General features: G+C 47.5%; 1 protein-coding gene across 1 annotated transcript in view; it reads left to right on the top strand.

The window, feature by feature from the left end:
• The first annotated feature begins 8,911 nt into the window (after positions 1-8,911).
• AIFM3 (apoptosis inducing factor mitochondria associated 3) overlaps positions 8,912-21,146 on the top strand; it is an 82,451-nt gene continuing 70,216 nt past the window's right edge. Inside the window, exons 1-2 of the mRNA XM_044990342.1 lie at positions 8,912-9,082; positions 9,665-9,736. Of these exons, the coding sequence (XP_044846277.1) occupies positions 9,052-9,082; positions 9,665-9,736 (103 nt within the window). The 5' untranslated portion in view covers positions 8,912-9,051. The remainder of the gene's footprint in view (positions 9,083-9,664; positions 9,737-21,146) is intronic.

Raw genomic sequence — 21,146 nt, forward strand, 5'->3', positions numbered from 1 at the left:
CCGGTCTGGGTGAGCAGAACCCCAGGGTGGTACCGGGCTGAGGGGGGCCGGCAGCTGGGATCCCGGCTGGCAGGAGCTGGCGGACGGAACCCCAGACCGGCAGTGGGCTGAGCAGGGCTGGTGGCTGGAGCCCCAGACAAGGATCCCAGGCCACCTTTGGCGCCTGCCCCAGGGCATATAGCCCTTAAATACCACACCCTCTAGTCTAGTCCATTGGCATATCACATCCCACACTCAGGCATCTTCCACCTCATCCAGGCACTTCCTCAGCTCTCTCCTGTCCTTTTATCAGGACAGCCATCCCAACACCTCACTCTTCACAGCAGCTTCTTGGCTGGGAGATCATCCTCACCAGGGGAGCATGCCTGACCTTCCCAGGGCCCTCTCACTGGTCCCCTGCGTCCAGCTCCCCTCTATGGAGATATCAGTGGGTAAGCCCCCCTGCTGCTCCCCTGCCTTCTGCCCTCTCCAGCCCATGGCGTTGGTTCTCTGGCTTAGAGTCAATAGGCAACACCCTTTGCTGCTCTTCTGCCTTCAGCTTCCCTCAAGGGCCTCCTTGAGTTGCCTGGGCTTAGCCAGCACTCACCTATTGACCACCAGCTCTCACCTGCCCCTCTCCTGACTGACTCCCTGAGGACTAGCTGCCCTTTTTAAAGCCCAATTGGGGGTCAGCTGACCAGTCACAGGTGCACTGACTTTTTTCCTCTTAAAGGACAAATGTCATCCCGTGACACCCCCTTGCGTAGAACTTTGCCAAACTTTAATCCTTTGGGCTGAAATGTCTCATGCCTGGTGTCTGCCTCAGATCAATTTTTTTTTTAAATTTCAGAAAGATTTATTCAGCCACTTTCCAGATTGAGATTATAGGGGGAAATATGTTGTTTTGTCCCTGTTTAAAACTATTTACAGCCTTTTTGTTAAGAAGCTCTAGCACCCCCAGTCTTTGGAGCAGGGACTTTACATTTTGCAGCAGGGTCACTGTGATATCAGGGATGTGCCTTTTGCTGCTCCTGTGACAATCCAACCAAATGTAGCCAAATTATGTAAATGACAGTGTGCAGATTCAAAGCCAGTCAGGCCAGAAAATTTCACCCACTTGACCCTGCACTGGGCTCAGTAACTTGCATTTGGCTAAAATTTCTTCCAAAAAGGCATTCGGTCTTGATTGGACATATCAAGAGATGGAGAATCCACCTTGGTATTCTGTTCCAATGGTTAATCACCATCACTGTTAAAATTGGCACCTCATTTCTAATTTGAATGTGTCTGGTTTCAGCTTCCAGCCAGAAGCGGCCTGCACCCCGACTGGAATGCATAGGTGTAGGACAGGAGCTGAAGAAGGGGCGGTGGGATGGGAGCACAGGGAATAGTGACAGAAATCAGGGGTGGGGGGAATAGGAGCAGAGAGGGATGTCAGGGACATGTTAGGGCACAGGTGCAGAAGAGTCTATATGTTCCTCTCTGGAAGAACATAGGAATGAAGCCAAGTACCCTGAGTCCCTCTGCTGTTAGCCAATAGCTGTAAAAACCACTGTATATCTCATCCCGTTGTACTGACTGGTCCATATTGAGGATAACAGCCTGCTACTGCTATCAGTTATCTTACCTCAAGTGGTAGAGGTCTGTGCTGTGAGTCTAAAGGACCCAGCCCTGCTGTTGTCCCATGTAGGGATCACTATGGCTCCACATAATAAAATTTCCATTTTAATCAATTTGCTTTTTAAAAATATAAGAAATTACATTAAAAAAAACTACATTAAAATAATGTTATGGATGGAAAGTCAAGCACTTGAATGTAAGGAAATGCTAGAATTAAGGTTCCTAATGCATCCTTAATTTGGCCCCCTTGTACATGTCATACAGTCTTTAAGTATGTGATCACCCATGATTTATTTCCACAAGGTCCCTGCCTCATTCACCGCAGAGGGGATCTGATTGTGCACTATACATACATACAGGGCAGAGCGGGGTGGTCATGGTTTACACCTCAGGGTGGGAGATTTGCTATTGAAGCTAATGGATAATATTGACACAAAACCAAATAGGAATAAATGGGCCATGAACAAATTTAGGCTGGAAATTGGAAAAAGGTTTCTAACAGTGACAGAAGTAAGGTTCTGGAACAACTTCCTAATAGGAGTTCTGTGGGCAAACAACTTAATTAGTCTTAAGACAGAGCTTGATACATTTATGAGTGGGGCTTCTGTTGTGGTTGGGAGGCAGGGCTTGGTGGGTCTTTCCAGTTCATGATGTCTTATGTTCCTAAAATCTCATGCTTCAGGACTTCAGCCAATCACCTGTAGGGTCAGGAAGGAATCACCCCCCACCTGATGTATTAATATTTTCTTGTTTTTCTCTCCTTCCTCTGAAGCATCAGAAAAGGTCACAGCTGGAGATGAGACACTGGACAGAGTGGCCAGTGCTGTGAGGTGGTATGGAATAGTCTCTCTCTCAGGTGCTTGGCTAACTGGTTCTTAGTCATGTGCTCAGGGTCTAACTGATCACCATATGTGGGGTTGGGAAGAATTTTCCAGCAGATCAGACTGGAAGGCTCTTTGGGGGTGTTTCACCTTCCTCTGCAGTGTGGGTGTAGGTCATTTGCTAGGATCATCTGGGTATACCTCACTAAATCAATTCCCTGCCAATGCGGGGCTTCAGGCACTGGTATACCTTGGTCCCTCCTGTTCTCTGCCTGTTGTGCACAATAGTTTAATTTCTTGAGGGCTACTTTGGTGTAATTTTGGTTGTTGGATTTAGTGTACAAATGCTGGGCGGTGTTGGTGGCCTGCGATAAACAGGAGGTCAGACTGAATGATCTGATGGTCCCTTCTGGCCTTAAATTCAACGACTCTATGACTGTACAGGACAAACAGTGCTTTGGGGATGAATCGGCGTTCTGCAGTGAATGAGGCTGTTTGTAGAAGGACCTCTGCCTCATTTGTTGTAGAAGTTGGAAGGTGTGAAGTGAATGAGGCAGAGGCTTGCAGGAAGAGAACACGTGGTCTTGTGATTAAGGTAGTGAATGTCAGTCTAGAGAGTGGGATTTTATTTCTGGTACTATAACAAAATTCCTGTGTGATACTGGCACGTCACTTAAACCAAACTTTTTATAGGCTTTCAAATAAGGTATTACTCATTTTAGTGCCCAACTTCGGACACCTGGGAGGAATCCTGGCTTTTTTGGAGTAAATGGAAAAACTTTCACAGATGGCAGTGGAGTCCAGCTTTCACCACTGAGGCTACATTTGCAGAAGTGCGAAGTGCTCACAGTTAACCTGAGCTCAATAAAACCTGTGCTTTGAATACATAAAATAGGGTTAGTCAAAATTTTTCCACTGAAACCATGTTTTCGAAGGACAGTTGGGTATTCCATTGAACAAAACCTTTGTGGAAAGTGTCTGCTTTCTTCTAGAGTTTTTCAGTTTTTGCCAGAAACTGAAAATCTTTAGAAGGAAAACAGTGGGTTCTGGGTTTTCATGAAAAGCTGAAATTTTCTGCTGAAAATTTCACTGAAAACAATTTTTTATTCTTGTTTTCATTGAAAATATCTGGCAGAAATACAAATTGCCAGCTATAATATTATACAAATATTTATTGAACTCTTCTGATTTTTCTGCATTATTATTGATAATTCTACCATTTCCATCTAGTACCAGTGTCAGGATTTTTGTTGTTGTTGTTCCTAATAGATTTTAACTCTGCTGGCCATAGATTTCGCTTTCTGGCCCTTTGCTTTCCTTATCAATTTTCTACAATTCCTATCTTCTGATCTATATTCATTACTGTCAACTTCTCCTTTCTCCCTGTGACAAAGTGGGAATGTTCTTAATGTTTTCTCTGAATACTGTGTGGGTGCCTCAGTTTCCCCTATGCATTTCTTAGGTATCTAGGTGGGGGGATCAGGGTGTGTAATTGTTGAAGAGCCCAAAAGGGCCCCTGTGATACTGTCTGCACAGAAAATGGCCGACACTCTGTCTCCTGGCAACTAATGGCCTGGGCCCCTCCTCTACTAAGGTACCAGCTGAAGGTGTTAAAAAACAAAAAGATCAGGTAACCTCCTGGCCCGGAAAAAAAGACAAAAGAAGAGGAGGGGCTAAAAAGTTTTTCAGTTTGAAGCTGGCTGGGAAAATGGAGAGGAGGCCAAACAGGCCTCCTGGCATCCCCTGGCCGCCCAAAATGAACCTGACTGAGGGTGTCCTGTTGTCTGTACCTGCAAGGCCAGTCTTAAACTGTGTTCCTGTTGTCTAAATAAACCTTCTGTTTTACTGGCTGGCTAAAAGTCATGGTGAATCGCAGAAAGCCAGGGGTGCAGGGCCTTGTCTCCACCAAACTCCGTGAGACTCCCATTTGTAATACATTAGGGCAGGGGTCGGCAACCTTTCAGAAGTGCTGTGCCGAGTCTTCATTTAGTCACTCTAATTTAAGGTTTCGTGTGCCAGTCATGCATTTTAACATTTTTAGAAGGTCTCTTTCTCTAAGTCTATACAGATAACAATAGTTTATTTATATATTAAAGTAAATAAGTTTTTTAAAATGTTTAAGAATCTTCATTTAAAATTAAATTAAAATGCAAAACCCCTCGGACGGGTGGCCAGGACCCAGGCAGTGTGAGTGCCACTGAAAATCAGCACGCGTGCCATAGGTTGCCTACCCCTGCACTAGCTGCCTTTACTTTCTCTTTAAAACAGGTAGGTTTTTTTAATCAAGACAGCCTTCTCCCTCAGTTGTGGGATTGTGCTTTTTGGGGCATCTAGTAAAGTGTTCTTAAACAATTCCCAATTATCAGTCATTTTTCTGATTAAATTCTTCCTGCCAGCTAATTTGACTCACAATTGTTTTCAGCCATGAGAAACTGGCCCCTTTAAAGTACTCAGTTTAGATATTCCTGGTCTGGACATTATTCTGTTTGCACATTATAAACATGATCAAGTCATGATCACTTGTACCGAAGCTACGATTAACTTTAAGTTCTGTAACCAGTAGCTCATTATCTGTCAAGATGAGGTCTAATATAGAATTCCCCTGCATGGGATGCAACACTTTTTGAGTTAGGAAATTGTCATCAATCATATTTAGAAATATCAGGGATGTTTTAGTATTGGCAGCACCTCCAGCATACGTCACGCAAATTGAAGTCTCCCATGATCACAAAGTTCTTTTTCCTACACATTATAGATAGGCGCATAAGGAGCCTGTCGTCATGTTCCCTAGTGTGATTTGGTGGTCTCTAGCAGACACCAACTAATACCCCATCTCGTGCTTTATTTGCCTTTTGAGGGATCTGTTTAGTTAAATATACTGATGATACCCTTTGTACTTTGAATGACTCACAAGCAACATTGTGATCTTGTGGGGCATATATCCACCCCTGAAAGAAAACAGGGAAATCCTCATGCTTTTTCAAGACAGAGACATAGGCCGGGTACTTTCTATCACCAGAGATCATCAGAGACTCCCAAGGAAGAGTCAGTAATACCAGAAAAAGAGAATTTCTGCCTTAGCCACTCTTACATCTCAGCCTACAATACTGTGTCAACACCCTACCCCCTTCCACATTCCTCTTCAGAGATTCATCTCACGAGAGACTGTGGCATCAGGAGGTGCATTCACTTCTGCCACTCACAACAATAAAAGACGTTCCATCTCAATTCTGAGGAAGACGTTTCTACTCCAACGCCTTCCTGATACCAAAGAAGGGACATCCCATTTTGCATTTGAGCAGGATCAGCATCTTCATTCATCACATAAAGTTCAGAGTAGTGACCCTAGCATCAATGATTCCACCTCTAGATCTGCAAGATTGGTTTGCAACTCTTGACTTGCAAACTGCATAATTCCACGATGATCCCCACAGATCTGATGGAAGATTCCTTTCATCGCATTCTTCATCTCTTCCTTGCTCTCAGTTTCAAAATCAACAGAGAAAAATCCAGATTGAAAGAATACAAAGACTAGAATTTATAACTGCAGCCACAGATTCCATCACAGCCAGATGGAATAGTGTAGACTTTGTCCAGATTTTTAAAAGGATTTTGAAAAATTGGAGAAGATGCAGAACTGAGCCAGAAATACCTTACAGTGAGAGACTTGGGACATGTCTACACTGCCTCATGGTGCTGACCAAAGGGATGTGAATAGCAGAGCACACCAAAGTGCTCTGCTGTAAACAGGGCCGGCTCCAGCTTTTTTGCCGCCCCAAGCGGTGAAGAAAGAAAAGAAAAGCCCGATTGAGCAGAGCGATTGAGCTGCCGCTGAAGTGCTGCCGAAGAGGAAGTGAGGCACTGAAGGACCCGCCACCGAATTGCTGCCGCAACAACGGATGGACTACCGCCCCTTTCTATTGGCCGCCCCTTCCTTCACTGGTGCTTGGAGCTGGCCCTGGCTGTAACTCCCCCAGGTGCACATCGCGGGCATAAATTTACAAGTCCAGATTGGCGCTAAGGTAATTGAAACCTTTAAGTTCACACTCACAGGGTCCACACAGGGGAGTGACAGCGCAGCACTTCGATGCACACAACTAGTCACACCCCGTTAGGACAGATTTCACTACCCACCAGATCGGCAGGAGTGATCGATCTATCAGGGATCAATTTATCGTGTCTTGTGTAGACGTGGATAAATCGATCCCCGAACATGCTCCCCATCGACTCCAGACCTCCAGCTCGCGAGAGGCGGAAGCAGAGTCGATGGGGGAGCGGCAGCAGTCAACTCGCTGCCGTCCTCACGGCCAGGTAAGTCAACCTAAGATACGCCGACTTCAGCTACACTATTTACGTAGCTGAAGTTGCATATCTTAGGTCGAACTCCCCCCCCCCCAGGGCTTAGGGTCTGAACTGTGGCAGTTGAGATGTGCACTTACAGAGCTCAGTCTGTTTAGAGTATCAAAAAGAAGATTGTTTGGTGACTTGATTATAGTGGATGAGTAACTTCACAGGAAGAAAATAATGGGTCCCAACAGGCTCTTTAATCTAGCAGAGAAAGGCATAACAAGAACCAATGGCTGGAAGATGAAGCTAGACAAAATAAAATTAGAAATAATTTTTTAACAGTGAGGGTGATTAACCATTGAAAGAAACTACCAAGGGAAGTGGGGGAGTCTCCATCTCTTGGGCTCTTCAGATCCAGAGTGGATGCCTTTCCGGAAGACACGCTTTAATCAAACACATTTATTGGGCTCAATGTAGAGGAACTAACTGAAATTCACTGGCCTGTGTTTATTCAGGAGGCCAGACTAGATGGTTCCTTCTGCTCTTAAACTCTATGAGATTCTTTACCATTTTCACATGAGGAGCACAGTCCAAACAGCCTAGTTTAATTTTCAGAATTTACCAAATTTAAGAGCAACATCTTTCAAAGTTAGCCAGAGTAATATATCTTAATGAGGACCGTTTGCATGCCAGGTTTGAACTCTGAAATGCTTAGCGCTACTGGTTTGAAAAACTGGTTGTCTGTTTGAAAGGGTCTGATCTTGCAAATCCTTTCTCCGGCGAGTAGTCCCTTTGCAGTCAATAGCACTATCCACGGGAATTTTAGGTGCACACATGATGATTTTCAGGATTTCTACTGTCTTTTTTTTTTCCATCTTCTTTTAATTTGAAAACCAGCTGAATGAATTTTTCTCCAATTTTCAATCAATCATAATTGGATTGAGATCAAGCATTTAAAGATTTAGCCCAAAAAGATAAGATTGTAGAAAGTTATGAGAGTCTGGAAACTGTTTTTTGTAACTTTATAACTTTAAAACTGTAACTTTATCGGTAATTTTAAACATTGTGAAATTAACATGCCATCTGCCAACCATAATTCAAATCGCACTTTTTGTATGTTGCATCCCTTTCCTCCCCCGCCCCAGCCTTTTTCTGTCTTGTCTATTTCGATTGTTGTCTCTGATTGTCATCTTTTGGAGTGGGGACTAGCTCATACATATGTTTGTACAGTGCTTAGCACAGTGGGGCATCTACAGTAAGACACATAATGATAGTTAATAGGGCGACTCGGGGAGCCTGTTATAGAAACACTGAAGCAAAACAAATATTTTCCAAATTAAACTCAATCACAGTTTGTGTGCACTGGTGTCACTGAGACAGCATTGCCCCCGTCATCAGCTGCAGATCTAAGCCACTGTCTACTAACGTCACGGATGGCTGGATTTTTAACCAAATCAGTGGGAATTAGGCTCCTAAATCCTACCTGGGAGTCTTCAGTGGGCACTGGCTGTAATCCTGTGTGTGTAGTTCAACCTCAGGCTATCAGTAAATTTTGGGATTGGTGGAAATCTAAATTGTGCATGAAAATGTAATGCCCTGGGGCTAGATTCACAAAGGGACTTAGGTGTCCAACTCCCACTTTAGATGCCTCAGTCCTAGGTTTAAGTGCCACTGGGATTCACGGAACATAAGAGCAGTCATACTGGGTCAGATCAAAGGTTCATCTAGCCCAGTATCCTGACTTCCGACAGTCACCAATCCTATCTCCCTCCATTCGTTGGAGAGGAGGCCTGAGTGCCTAACTTTGGCATTGTGAATCCCAGGGATTCTCTAGGTGACTGAAAGTCCCTTTGTGAATCTAGCCCTAGATGTCTGGAACTGAGTTTGTTTCTGATTTGGAGGCCCCAATCTCCAATGTGTTAATCAGTTTACAAAGAGACTCATGGGCCTTACATGAACATTATTTGTGAGCCTTTATTTCATGTAAGGGAAGTGCCTTTGATTTGTGGATTTGTGTTGCCTAGCCCATGGGTGAGTAGTAATATGAAGGAAACAACATCTGGGATGACTTAAAAACAAGAAAAATAAAGTATGTGTGTGAATGTAATCCAGTTATTATTTTTTAATTGAGCTTTTCCATTTAATGTAGGTTATGAAGGCAGCTTTATACTCCTGCTGGCATGACTGGCCAGTGTACCATGAAAGGACATGCCAGTCATCCTGGTGAGCTGATTGCTCACTTTAAGCCCTAATGGTCTATCCCTTCTGGAGATTGGGCTGAAGCGTCCACTAGCTGACTTCCCTCCTATTCCTGCTGTGATTCCCTCCTTCTACTTGGCGCACCATGGGAGGATGCTTCTCCAAACCAAAACCAGGTGACTGCTGTTCAGTGTTCCTCTAATCGTCACATGTTTGCCTGAGTAGCTGCAGATGAAACTAGGTCAGGCCCGCAGAGGTGCTCCACGGGGAGGCTGCTTCAGAGAATGTTAATTCTCTGCTCTTACACGGAGGATTACAGGGCAGTTAATCCGCAGAACATTCCATTTCATTTGCATTCACATGCAGTGAATTGTGTAAAGCCTTTCAAAGTGCTGAGGGGTAGGGTGAAAAACTCAAATCTCAGTAAACTAGAGATAGAAAAGCTCACTGGGATGTCAGCTGCAGCCTGGGACAAAGGTAAGAATCCAGCCTTGATCTGAAAGACAGAGATTCAAAATCTGTAAGTACATTTCCCGTGTGATTTGCCCTCACACATAAACGGCACACTCCCGTCCTGCTGCCCTGTATACACCCACACAGAGTGGTAGTTCAGTCCCCTTGTGGCCCACGTCCACACAATGATGGTGTGGTCTTCCCACATGCTTGCCCCACCTTGAGGTTACTGCTGTATGCTCCCCTATCCCTGATCCTCTGCCTGATTCACAACACTACTGTATTCTCCCTCACCCCACTTTCAGAACTGCACTGCTCCCAGGCTCAGCCCCGAAGGCACCGCTGTACACTTTCCATCTGCCCCCCGGATCCTCATGGTGAGTGAAAACTCGTGGGGAGGTAATACGTCCATTATGGACAAGGACTGTAAATGGCTTCAAAGGAGCAGTATGACAACCATCCTTCAAACAGGCAATATTGTGACCTTGCTCAAGAAACAATCTCAGCTCTAGTAACCTGATCAATTATTGACCAGCCTCAAATCTTCCCTTTTCGGAAGATCTTCCATAGTTGTATGCAGTGTTGTTGTAGCCATGTGGGTCCCAGGATATTACAGACACACGGTGGGCGAGGTGATATCTTTTATTGAACCAACGTCTCTTGGAGAGAGAGACAAGCTTTCAAGCTACACAGAGCTCTTCCTCAGGCCTGGGAACCGTACTTAAGGTGTCACAGCTAATTACAAGATCAAACAGATAGTTTAACATAAGTAGTTAGCACAGAGTCTTTATTCTTTTAGTTAGCACATCTTTAAAAAATTCATTATTTTAAGCTGATCTTATAATTTTGGGGGCCTGAGTCATCATTTTTGAATTCTTGAAGCTGGCAATTCTGAGCATGGCATATACTGAGGTGATGCTCTTTTGTACAATATTAGTATTTGCAAATAATATAAATAAACCACTTCATCTACTTTATTTTGTACCTTTAAAAAATACTCCAGTCGGGTTAGTTCATGTGTCCTTCCATTATATGTACCTGCAGAATAGTAGTTGCTTTGCCATGAGAAAGAACTTAGAGTCCTGGTCTTCAGTACAAAAGTTCCCCCTTTTGTTAGTCCCACAGAAGTCAGCCCTCACTGTTATTGAGTAAACAGAAGTACAGTCATATGTGACTGCTTAAAAAATTGCAAAACATTAAGATCGCATTCACATTAAGCTTAAGACCCTCTTTTAGTAGGTTTAAAAAGGGCTTAAAATATGCCGGAATGCAGTCCAAGTACATCAAGCCAATCGGATTTAAAAAGTTAAGAAACTTGGTGTTTATAAACCTCTTATTTCTTAGAAATCTCATTTTCCTTGATCAAAATAGACCTGTTTCCATTCTGGACAAACCCGGTTACCACGGAGCCCCAGACTCCGGAAAGGCACCGCAAAAGGGAACACAGCTCCCTACCTAGAGCAAAAGGGCTGTCCCAGAGGCACCCAGGGTGGGGTGAAGCAGTGAGTTGCCAGGGTGGGGAAGGGGTGAGGTGGATGTGAGGGTGCCATAGAGAGGAGCGGGTGGGGTGAAGATGGAAGGTTGTGTGGGGAGGTGAAATGGAGCCACACTGTAAGGGTGTGGGGTGGAGCCCAGAGGCACCGTGTGGGGGAGTGGAGCCGTGAGGCACAGGGAGCAGGTGGAGCTGAGAGGTCCAGTGCAGGGGAGGAGGATCTGGGAGGTGTCCTGAGGGAGAGGGATGGGGGGGAGCTGAGAGGTGCAGTGAGGGGCTGGGAGATGTCCTGAGGGAGAGGAATGGCGGGGGGAGGTGCAGTGCAGGGGAGGAGGATCTGGGAGGTGTCCTGAGGGAGAGGGATGGGGGGGAGCTGAGAGGTGCGGTGGTGGTGGGGCAGAAGGAGCTTGGAGGTGTCCTAAGGGAGAAGGTTTTTTGGGGGGGGGAGCTGAGAGGTGCAGGGGGGCAGGAGCTGTGAGGTACAGTGGCAGGGGAAGGGTCTGGGAGGTGTCCTGAGGGAGAGGAATGGCGGAGGGCTGAGAGGTGCTGTGTAGTGGAGGGAACAAGTGAAGCATCCATGATACCCTTTTGCTAGGGACATTTGTTTTGAAATTACTTTAGTGATACTGATTATTGTGTGAGCTGCCACGTTTGTGTGAAGTGCTGCACTAGTTAGCACCTTATGGAGCTGTCTAGTGTCATATGCTGTCCTCCTGGTTTTGCGTAGCAGTGGTTCTCAACCTGTGGTCCATGGACCCAGACTATGTCTAAAGGGTCTGCAAAAGACAGATTGAAAACGAACTGAACAGAATTCTACTCTATATACAGACAATAGATTTCCAAAGGAGAACACACCTCTGTTTGAAATTTGTTAGGGGTCCGTAAATGAAAAAAGGTTGAGAACCACTATTGTATAGTGCCATGGATTTGTTGCTCTGCCTGTTACTTCAGTGGATAGGGAAGTACATATTCCCACATATCTGCTCACAAAGCTCCTCCTTTGTCCATGGAGACTCATATGTGCATGGGTTCTTTAGGCCATGTCTATGCTATAAAATTAAGTTGACCTAACACCTGTCGGCATATAACCACTGCAGTAATAATATTGCTTGTGCATGTCTACGCTTCACTCCCTGTGTCAGCAGTGCATGTGCTCACCAGGAACACTTGTACTGTCAGTGTGGGGTGGTTCCTGAAAGCCAGTAACAGTCAATGTAAGCAACGCAGTGTTGACCTAACCTAACTACATTGACCATGACTCTACGCCACCCATGAAGATGGAGTTATTAAATCAGCGTAGTGGTGCAGTTATGTCAGCGAGAGTGAAATGTGGGTGGAGACACTTCCAACTGACCAGCTGTGAATGTGCTGCAGCAGGTTCCACAAGGCTGCATGACCATAGTGTGAAATTATCCATTTTTTACCATGACTGTGCCATGCATTATGCACAATACTCATTTTGGAGAGTAGCAGAGCTTTGCTCCACCAAAGCTCTAGGCGGTCTCTTAGGCCAGGTCTACTATAAGGAATGTTTGTACAAAAATTGCCACAGGTGCTACCTCTGGTAACACCCGTAACCGTAATAGCACTGGTGGGAACCCTAATGTAGATGGCTTTCAGGCTCTGGCAGTTGTTTTCAGTGTCAGTTAACACTGCTGAGGAGAGCAAGTCTAAATGTCAAGATCCTGAACACTGCTGCTGAGCTAGAAAGCTTTCTATACTAGGCCTCCCATTAGTGCAATTACTGGTGCAGCTGAACCGGTGGTAACATTAGTGAGAAATTTTTTTACTAAAGTTCCCTAGTGTTGATAAAGCCTTCATAAAAAAGATGAAGGTCCTTCTTTGTAGAGCTGGCAGCTAATGTAGGCTTTGCATGATGAGACAGGCCCATTTCTTTGGTTTTACCTCTTCAGTGCTGTACTGTGTACGCGGTATGTACACCACGCTACAGAAGGACTGAAGAGAGGGTGGTTTACAGACTTTGAGCTCTGCTCAGAGGTAAGGTGTGCAAATATTATGGCCTTTGCACTGTAGTAGGAGAGTGCGATTGGGTGTGCGCAGGTCTTTGCTCATCAAGAGGTCATTGAAAGAGGCCCCTCTCAGGTGGGTGAAACGAAATTGGGCAGGAAGAGAAGAACTCCGAGGAGGTTTATATAGGAGTAAAAACCAATTTGGGTTTGTGATGTGGGAATATCCTGACAGAAAAACACTATGTAAATAGTTAGATGGGTCATATAGGGCATCACCCTTTGGGACTCCATAGAGATGATGGCGAAGCTGAGACGGGGATGTTGTCATGTTGGGCAATCATACCTTCTCCTGGAAGCTGTTGGGCAGGATAGCCAACTTCCATTCAGGTCAAGTGAGGGAACAAGGACATGCAGCTTTGGCTAGTGAAAGCTGAAACAGCGACTAGGCTGCATACAAGCCTGGGCAGTGGCTGTGCCATATGGTCCAAGGGGTTTTCCAGGGGATCTGATAACAAATGCTGGGGCAGGGCTTTGACTGGATTGCAGCTGTATGTCTGTGTGAGAGAGAGAGAAGCAGCAGAAACACCACCGAAGCGCACAGAGAAGGCAGTAAGGAAGGCCTAGGCGCATCCAGAGAAGGTCTTGTAGCATGACCTTCAGAAAAGATGAAAGAAAACTTGTGGATAAAGGGATGGAGCTGGAAAAAGGCTTGCCACTGAGAGCAAAGAATCTGTCTTCATCTATTCGATTCCTACTGTGTTCTGGGAAACAGGACTGTAAGCATTCTTCATAAGTAAACAGGATTGCATCCAAGAAATACCTGACTGCATCAATTTCTTATGCTCATAAAAATAATCTGCTGGACCCTAATTACTGGCTAACCACTTGAGTCAAAAGCAGTAACAATACTGGATCTGGGTCCAATCCTTGCATGGTGTTTCTGTACCATAGATACGGATGGATATTTCCCCCAGGGGTCTAGCTGGGTAGCAGAGCCTACACATCTAGACAATGTCTTTATTACAAAAAGTGTGGTTTTACATGAAGATAGCGATCTCAAGATAACCATCTTGCTGTAAAATCAGTGTGGAGACAAGGCACAGTAGTTTTTAATTCCAGGTAGCTAGTCAAGGTATATTCCAGGCAGGCAGCACGCCAAGCGTGTGCTTGGGGTGGCATGCCATGGGGGGCGCTCTGCCGGTCGCTGGGAGGGCGGCGTCCTGCGGCTCCGGTGGACCTCCCGCAGGCGTGCCTGCGGAGGGTCCACTGGTCCCGCGGCTTCGGTAGAGCCTGCGGGAGGTCCACTGGAGCCACAGGACCGGCGACCGGCAGAGCAGCCCCTGCGGCGTGCCGCCGTGCTTGGGGTGCGAAATGTCTAGAGCTGCCCCTGATTCCAGGTGGTGCTATAGTGTGGATCTTGACTAACTATACCGACGTAAAAAGAGCTGCATTTCATCTCCACTGGGGTTTTATATCAAGTTAGTCATCGGGAGTTAGCTCTCTCAATGAAAGAGCATGCCTTTGTTTGCAGCTAGGGCATAGCCAGAGGGCAGGGATGGGAGGAGGACATGGCTGTCTTAACAGTCACCTAACAGCTTCCATTTAAGGGCTGTTAAGAGACAGTGCCAAGCCCACTAGCCTTAATGGTTCTAGCCTGACCTCCTAGGCAGCCCCTAAACTAGTTTGAAGAGGATGGGTGAGGCTACAGAATCCAGCGGGACAAAGGGAGGTTGTGTGGCTTAAATAAGGACAGACTCTGAAGAGGAATCAGACAGAACTAGAATGAGACCGACAGAAGAATCTGGGCTTTCTAAGAGTATGTGAGTTGGGTCCGTTCTGTTCTTGAAACTTAACAGGGAAGTCTCTCTCTCCAACTCAGCTTGCAGAGAACATAGGTGGTTGGTGTATGTGGAGGAGTATAGCAGGTCCTGGTTTAAGAGTGGGAGAATTGTGAGATTCCACCCTGACAGAGGCCTATCTCCTGAGGGTTGTGCTCAGCGAGACCAGAAAGGCACAGAGCTGCAGCTAGCCCGGTAACTATGGTAATGGCCAGTTTCTTTTACAACAAAAGAGAATGGGGAATTTACACCTCTTAGGAGACTTTGAGAATCCAAGTCTAAATGTTTGCTCAATAAGTTGTCTTTCTATTTCATATTAGAGTTAACTAGTGCACCAACACCTCGTTCTGGAAATCTAGAAATCAAAATTCTCCACTATAGGACACGTCATGCCTATTCACTTCTGAGCAGATGCTCTGCATGTCATGTCAACCAATAAGTCCATCAGGGACCACCAATTTCTGCATTCACCCCCACTTGTCTGCCTAGAACAGCAGCAGTGAGGGATAATCTTCTCTTGACCGGTGACAAGGGCCAGAAATCCACACGCGCATCACTGCGCCTCTCCACGTCAGTTGACATGTCAGCCATGATGCAGCTCAGACACAGAGCCAGGGTTGGGGGATTGTGCTGTGATAGCTTCCATTACCTCGCTAAGACTGTTATCATCAGGGCCGGCTCCAGACCCCAGCGCGCCAAGCGCGCGCTTGGGGCGGCGTCCCGTGGGAGGGCGGCAGGTGGCTCCGGTGGACCTCCCGCAGATGTGCCTGTGGAGGGTCCGCTGGTCCCGCGGCTCCGGTGGACCTCCCGCAGACATGCGGGACCACCGGACCCTCCGCAGGCATGTCTGCGGGAGGTCCACCGGAGCCGCGGGACTGGCGACCGCCAGAGCGCCCCCCGCGGCATGCCGCCCTGCTTGGGGCTGCGCAAATCCTAGAGCCGCCCCTGGTTATCATGCCTTCCTGCTCCTCCAGCTCCAGAGTCCACAGTCACAGCCCAGGGCTATACTAGCGGGGGGGTTGACCTAAGATATGCACCTTCAGCTACATGAATAGTGTAGCTGAAGTTGGTGTATCTTAGGTCAACTTACCTGGCCATGAGGACACCGGCGAGTAGACCACTGCCGCTCCCCCGTCGACTCCGCTTCCGCCTCTCGCGAGCTGGAGTTCCGGAGTCGACGGGGAGCGCGATCGGGGATCGATTTTATCACATCTACACTGGACGTGATAAATTGACCCCCGACAGATCGATCACAAAGACCTGCCCATAGAGTCCCAAAGGAATCCATTCTCTTCTGCAACTTGCTCCACATCTGTGTGAAGTTGCTAGGGAAGAATATGAAATAGTAGAGAATAGTATACCAGCAATACACTAATAATAACTTGCCCTACATCAAGGGCAGCTCCACTCCACCATTTCCTCCGTGCCTGCTTGTGTGCCACCCCAGAACTGTCCACAGACAGCCCCCTCCTTCTTTTCCCCCTGGGATAGGGGTATAGCTGTCATAAAAGGCCTCAGAGCTGCCTTTGCCAGATCCCCACCAGCGCAGAGTACTCCTACACTGGGAATTCACTGGCCACCTCCTGCCACTTGAAGGCCACTTTGTACTGTGGTCTTAGCAGGCCGGAGACTCAGGCCTTTATCTTTAGCTTTCATTTTGTAATCCTTTGCCTCATTATGGTTTATGAGGGAGTGTACGAAGCCCACACTCGAGAGCGAGGGATTAAGGAGCGGCTCTGGGCCCAGGTGGCCGTGCTCAGCAGCACTTGCAGAGCCTGCACAAGCTGAAGGCAGAGCTTAAAGGGGGAAGAAGAGTGGTTCAGCAGGGGACAAGCAGGGGAAGGGAACAGATTGGTGCTCTGGGGAAATAATAGCCCAACAGCTTCTGTATCCTGAGACCTGACACATCAAGCCTGCAAAAGAGCCTGGTCACCGTTTAGGAAGGCCAGACACTATTGTCAGTTCAGTTCTTTAATTTGCCCTGTGGGGGGAAACGGGGAACTCAGGAAAGAAGTGATCCTGTTTAGCCCTCCAAGGTCAGAACTTAGCTAGCCACTGCTGGGCCCTGGATTGCGGCCTGGAGGAGAGTGTGGGCCTGGGCTCCCCTACCAACCCATGAAGGTGGGATGACAACAGGAGTCTACTCTTCAGTGGGAAATCCAGCTGGGAAAGGCCCTCACTACACAAGGGTCCAGACCCCTAGTCCCAGAATCCTGAAGCCCTTGTGGGCACAAAAAGATCTCTGCTTTGGGATTTTTCGAACTCTGTATATCCCAAATGGGCTGGACTAGAATGCAGCAGGAGGGCTGAGCTGCAAAAGAAGGGACCAGTCTCACAGGATGGAGCTGTAGATGAAAGGTGGACTTCTGGTCATACCCTGCCTGACCACTAGGCTGCACAGCCAACGAGGGTCACCTTTCACAGCTTCCCAGACAGACTTTCGGCCTGTAGGAAATCTTGTTCTGAGCCGGTTGAAATAAAGGCACCAGGCAGGGACACTTCATTTTCACACATTCCAATGATGTGTCTTCTTTACCTTCGGCCTGTGACATCCCCCATTTAGCCTGTTTTCAGCCCCTTTTATATGTGCTATTGATTGTTTTACAGTCAAATGCTTTACAAAAATGCAATATTATATCAAACCTGTTTCCTTTATCAGTAACTTCTAATCTTGCCAGAGGACAATTTTCAAACTTATTTAACAAGAATTATTTTCCAGGAAACCACATTGATTGCCAATAATTATATTCCATAAGTGTATATCGGAAAATCTCGGTTTGCCCTTCGCAATGTTTTAGCTTAGGAAAAAGTCAGCTGACTGTGCGACTGACATGAACTGAATGAGTTAATGAAGTTCACTTGGAACCCTGCAAAGAAACTTGCTCACAGCTAGAGATTTTTAAATTGGTAAAGTCTGGCACATTTGACTGAAGGTAGCTACTGCAGCAGTCAGTTATAATCATGTGAAAGAAGTTCACAATCTCTCTCCCAGTGAGTCAGCATGGAAGCATTGGCCTGGGAGGGAGAGAACAAGCATGAGCATGATTCTATAAACCGGTGGTTGGAGCACTCACCCAGGATGTGGGAGATCCAGGTACTCCCCCTGCTCCATTGACTCATTTTAATTATGGTTCCACAGCGGAACAGTTTCAGAAGGAGAGGCTGAGGGATTCCCAATCTCAGAACATCCCCTATTCCAATGCTTAGGACCACAGGCACCGCCTTTTCAAAGTGGCAGGGGGGGTGCTCGATCCCTGTCTCTGTCCCAGGCCCTGCCCCCACTCCACCCATTTCCCCAAAGCCCCACTCACGCCCTGCCTCTTCCCTCCCCTATTCCACCCTCACCCCACCTCTTCCCGCCCAGTTCACCCTGCTCCCCCCAAGTGCACCATATCTTCATTCCTCCCCTCCAGAGCCTCCTGCATGCCGCGAAACAGGGATGCATGGGGAGGGAGGGGGAGGCGCTGATCCGCAGGGTCCACTGGCGGGCAGGAGGCACTGGGGGGGATGCTAATGGGGGGGCTGGCTGGTGGGCACTCAGCACCCACCATTTTTTCCCCGTGGGTGCTCCAGCCCTGGTGCACCCGGAAAATCAGCGCCTGTGGTTAGGATACTCACCTGAGCAGTGACAGATTCCTGTTCCAGTCCTTTCTCCCCCTCAGGCAGAGAGGGGATTTGAACCAAGCGTCTCCCACGTTCTAGCTGAGTGCTGTAACCACAGGGTTAAGAGTCCTCCTCCGCCATCATTTTGTGTGAACACACCTGGGGCCTGACCCAATAAGTAGCCTCTGAACACGCCTACCAAATCAGTCCCCACGCCTGACTAGGTCAGCTGAATGCGTGTCCTCTCCCACCCCCATTTTGTGAATCACTCTGGGGCTTAGGTGGGAGACAGGTGCCCGGATGCCCACAGGAAGGCAGTAGGGCGCATCCCCAGAGATACCTCAGGAGCTCTGACTGAAAAATTACATGGGTTTGGCAGCGGGGGGTGGGGTGGGTTGTGTCTTGAAATCAGGGTCCCGTTACTTTTAAAAGTGCACTTTTTACCGGCAGTAAGGGCGAGTGCTGGGGGGAGGGGCGGAGAGGAGTGAGTAGGGGCAGGATCTTGGGGGGGGAGAGGTGGCACAGGAGCGGGGCCTTGGGGGAAGAGGTGGGGCGGGGGCGGGGGCTCAGGGAGAAGGGCCGACATGAGGCGGAGCCTGGGGGGAATGGGCAGGGACTTGGGGGAAGGGGTAGGGTGAGGGCAGGGGCTTGGGAGGAAAGGGTGGCATGGGAGGGCGGGACCATGTTTTAGGCACCGGTGGCCCCCCAGTTTTAGGGAGCTCCCACCGCTCCTGACTGAAGTGGTGCCAAAACAGGGACGTAGGTACCCAACTCTTATTGTGCGTTCAGGCCATGGAAACTGCTAGACTGGGCAGACCATCCAGACCGGTAATTAGTGTCCTTCCTCTGCTGAAGGCCAGTACCTAATACTTCAGGAGAAGGTGAACCCCACTTTCATGCCTCTGCCGTGCTGGAGATGGGAGCAAAGTTCCCTTCCTGGACCCTGAATGATCAGTTCCATATCCTGAAACATGAGGTTGGATTCATCCTGTCTAATCAGGCATGACTACAAATATTACTGGTCAGAATTACACAGCCCTGTTTTAAAATCAAGCAGCAGGCTTGGACTTGGTGACCTCTTGTGGCAGCGAATTCCACAGCTGGACCACATACTGTGTAATGAAGTAGTTCCTTTGTTTCTTGCCGTTTTGTTGGCCGTTGTTAAGTCACTGAGTGACCCTTTGTTCCTGGTCCGGAAAAACACGAAAGATAGAAACTCACAGCTTGATCGGGACAAGTAGCTGCCCTCAGTGTAATGAGGGGGCCCTAAGCCAAATGTTCCTTAAAGAGAAAATCTGCCCTACATGCTCAAAAACTTATATCCCCCTGCTCTCCCTGCCACCTCTGCCCTAGGGGAAATGCCAGTTCTGCACAGGAGCCTCAATCCCCCCCATCAGCACCACCGGTGCAGCCCCCAAAATGCCCAGATAAACTGCAGACCCTGGAGGGGTTTCAGGAAATCTAATAGGAAAGGGGAGGTCACACAGAGTGCAACAGAATCAGCGTATTTACAGTCCTCACCTGGAGCTCTCCTGGTCCCCAGCCAAGGCAGAGGGACCTTTCTCCATTCCAAGGGAATCAGTGGTTCCCCATTAGGACAGAACAATGGGTTCTTTGTGCTCCGGGGTCTAATGGCAGGTGTCAGCCTGTTTTCCTCCGGAACTGCGTACAGTGAGGTGCCTCCATCGAACTGTCGGGTGAATAAATGAATAATGATTGAATTCAAAAGAAATCACGGTCCAAGAGTGGTGAGAAGAAACAACACTTTGGTAAGGGGCAGAATGGGGCAGCGGTCATCTGCCTGCACCCATAGCACTCGTCACCCCAGCACTAACTCTGTTCTCACACACACCAGAGTCTCCCTAAGGACCATTAGCAGCATGTCTGACTCATCCCCTTCCTGACATTTCTTGGCCCTTCCTCCATTCCCCTGCTACGATTGAGCTACTCTCCTCTCCTGCTTCCGATGGCTTTTCTCTATTCTCCTCCACAAACAGTTTCCCCTTGGATTTCAATGCCTGGCTTACCCGTGTCCTTTCTTCTCACTCTCCTGCCCCTGCAGCCATAGAGACTTCCCTTTCCACATCAGTGCCCCATCTGGCGCATTAGCAGCTCCCTTCTCACCCTCATTTCCTCCTGCGATCTTCAGTCCTGGTTCCACTCTCCTAAATGGTCATTTGACCTGCTTCTCACCAAAAGCTCTTTGACCCTGTGTGACACAGAGGACCATTGGTGGTTCTCATGCAATATACCCAAAAGGTGGCGTGTAAGATATCGCTGGAAAACTAATTACTCATTGATCATTAATATTCTTGCAGGAGGGGTGTATGTGTGTGTGTGTGGGGTGTACAAAGAGTTATGGATATGTGCTAGAATTCTGTTCTTAAAATGTGTTTGGCAAGCAATGCATAAGCCCAGTCTGCCCTAGACAAAGGGACGTGTATTTGTTTGTCGGAGCTGCTTGGTTGTTAGGCAGAGACAATGAAAGCACACTCATAAAAGCCATCGATCTACTGAGTGGGGGAGATAGCCTCTAAACTATAAAGACCGGGGGGTCTGAACCTCAAATGATAAGTAATTAAATCAACTGATTGTATACAATGACTGTATTATAAAAGTGCATCAGGTACGGTCTCTGCTGAAAGCTAATGACACACTGGTGACTGATACCATGGTGAAATCTATAGATTAACACCATATGAGGAAATATGGATACTCGCTGATATTATGCTTTAAAGTCTGTGACCAAACACAGGGAGAAACAGGTTTTCTTGAGGGAAGGTAGCAGTGTGGAATCAATACAATGGAAGCCCCGTTTACATGAGAATTGGCAGGGGGATGGGAAGCCCGAAAGGAAGAACAGCATGACGTCATCGTGAGTCTG

Source organism: Mauremys mutica, chromosome 16, assembly GCF_020497125.1.
Source record: "Mauremys mutica isolate MM-2020 ecotype Southern chromosome 16, ASM2049712v1, whole genome shotgun sequence".
Taxonomy (NCBI): Eukaryota; Metazoa; Chordata; order Testudines; family Geoemydidae; genus Mauremys; species Mauremys mutica.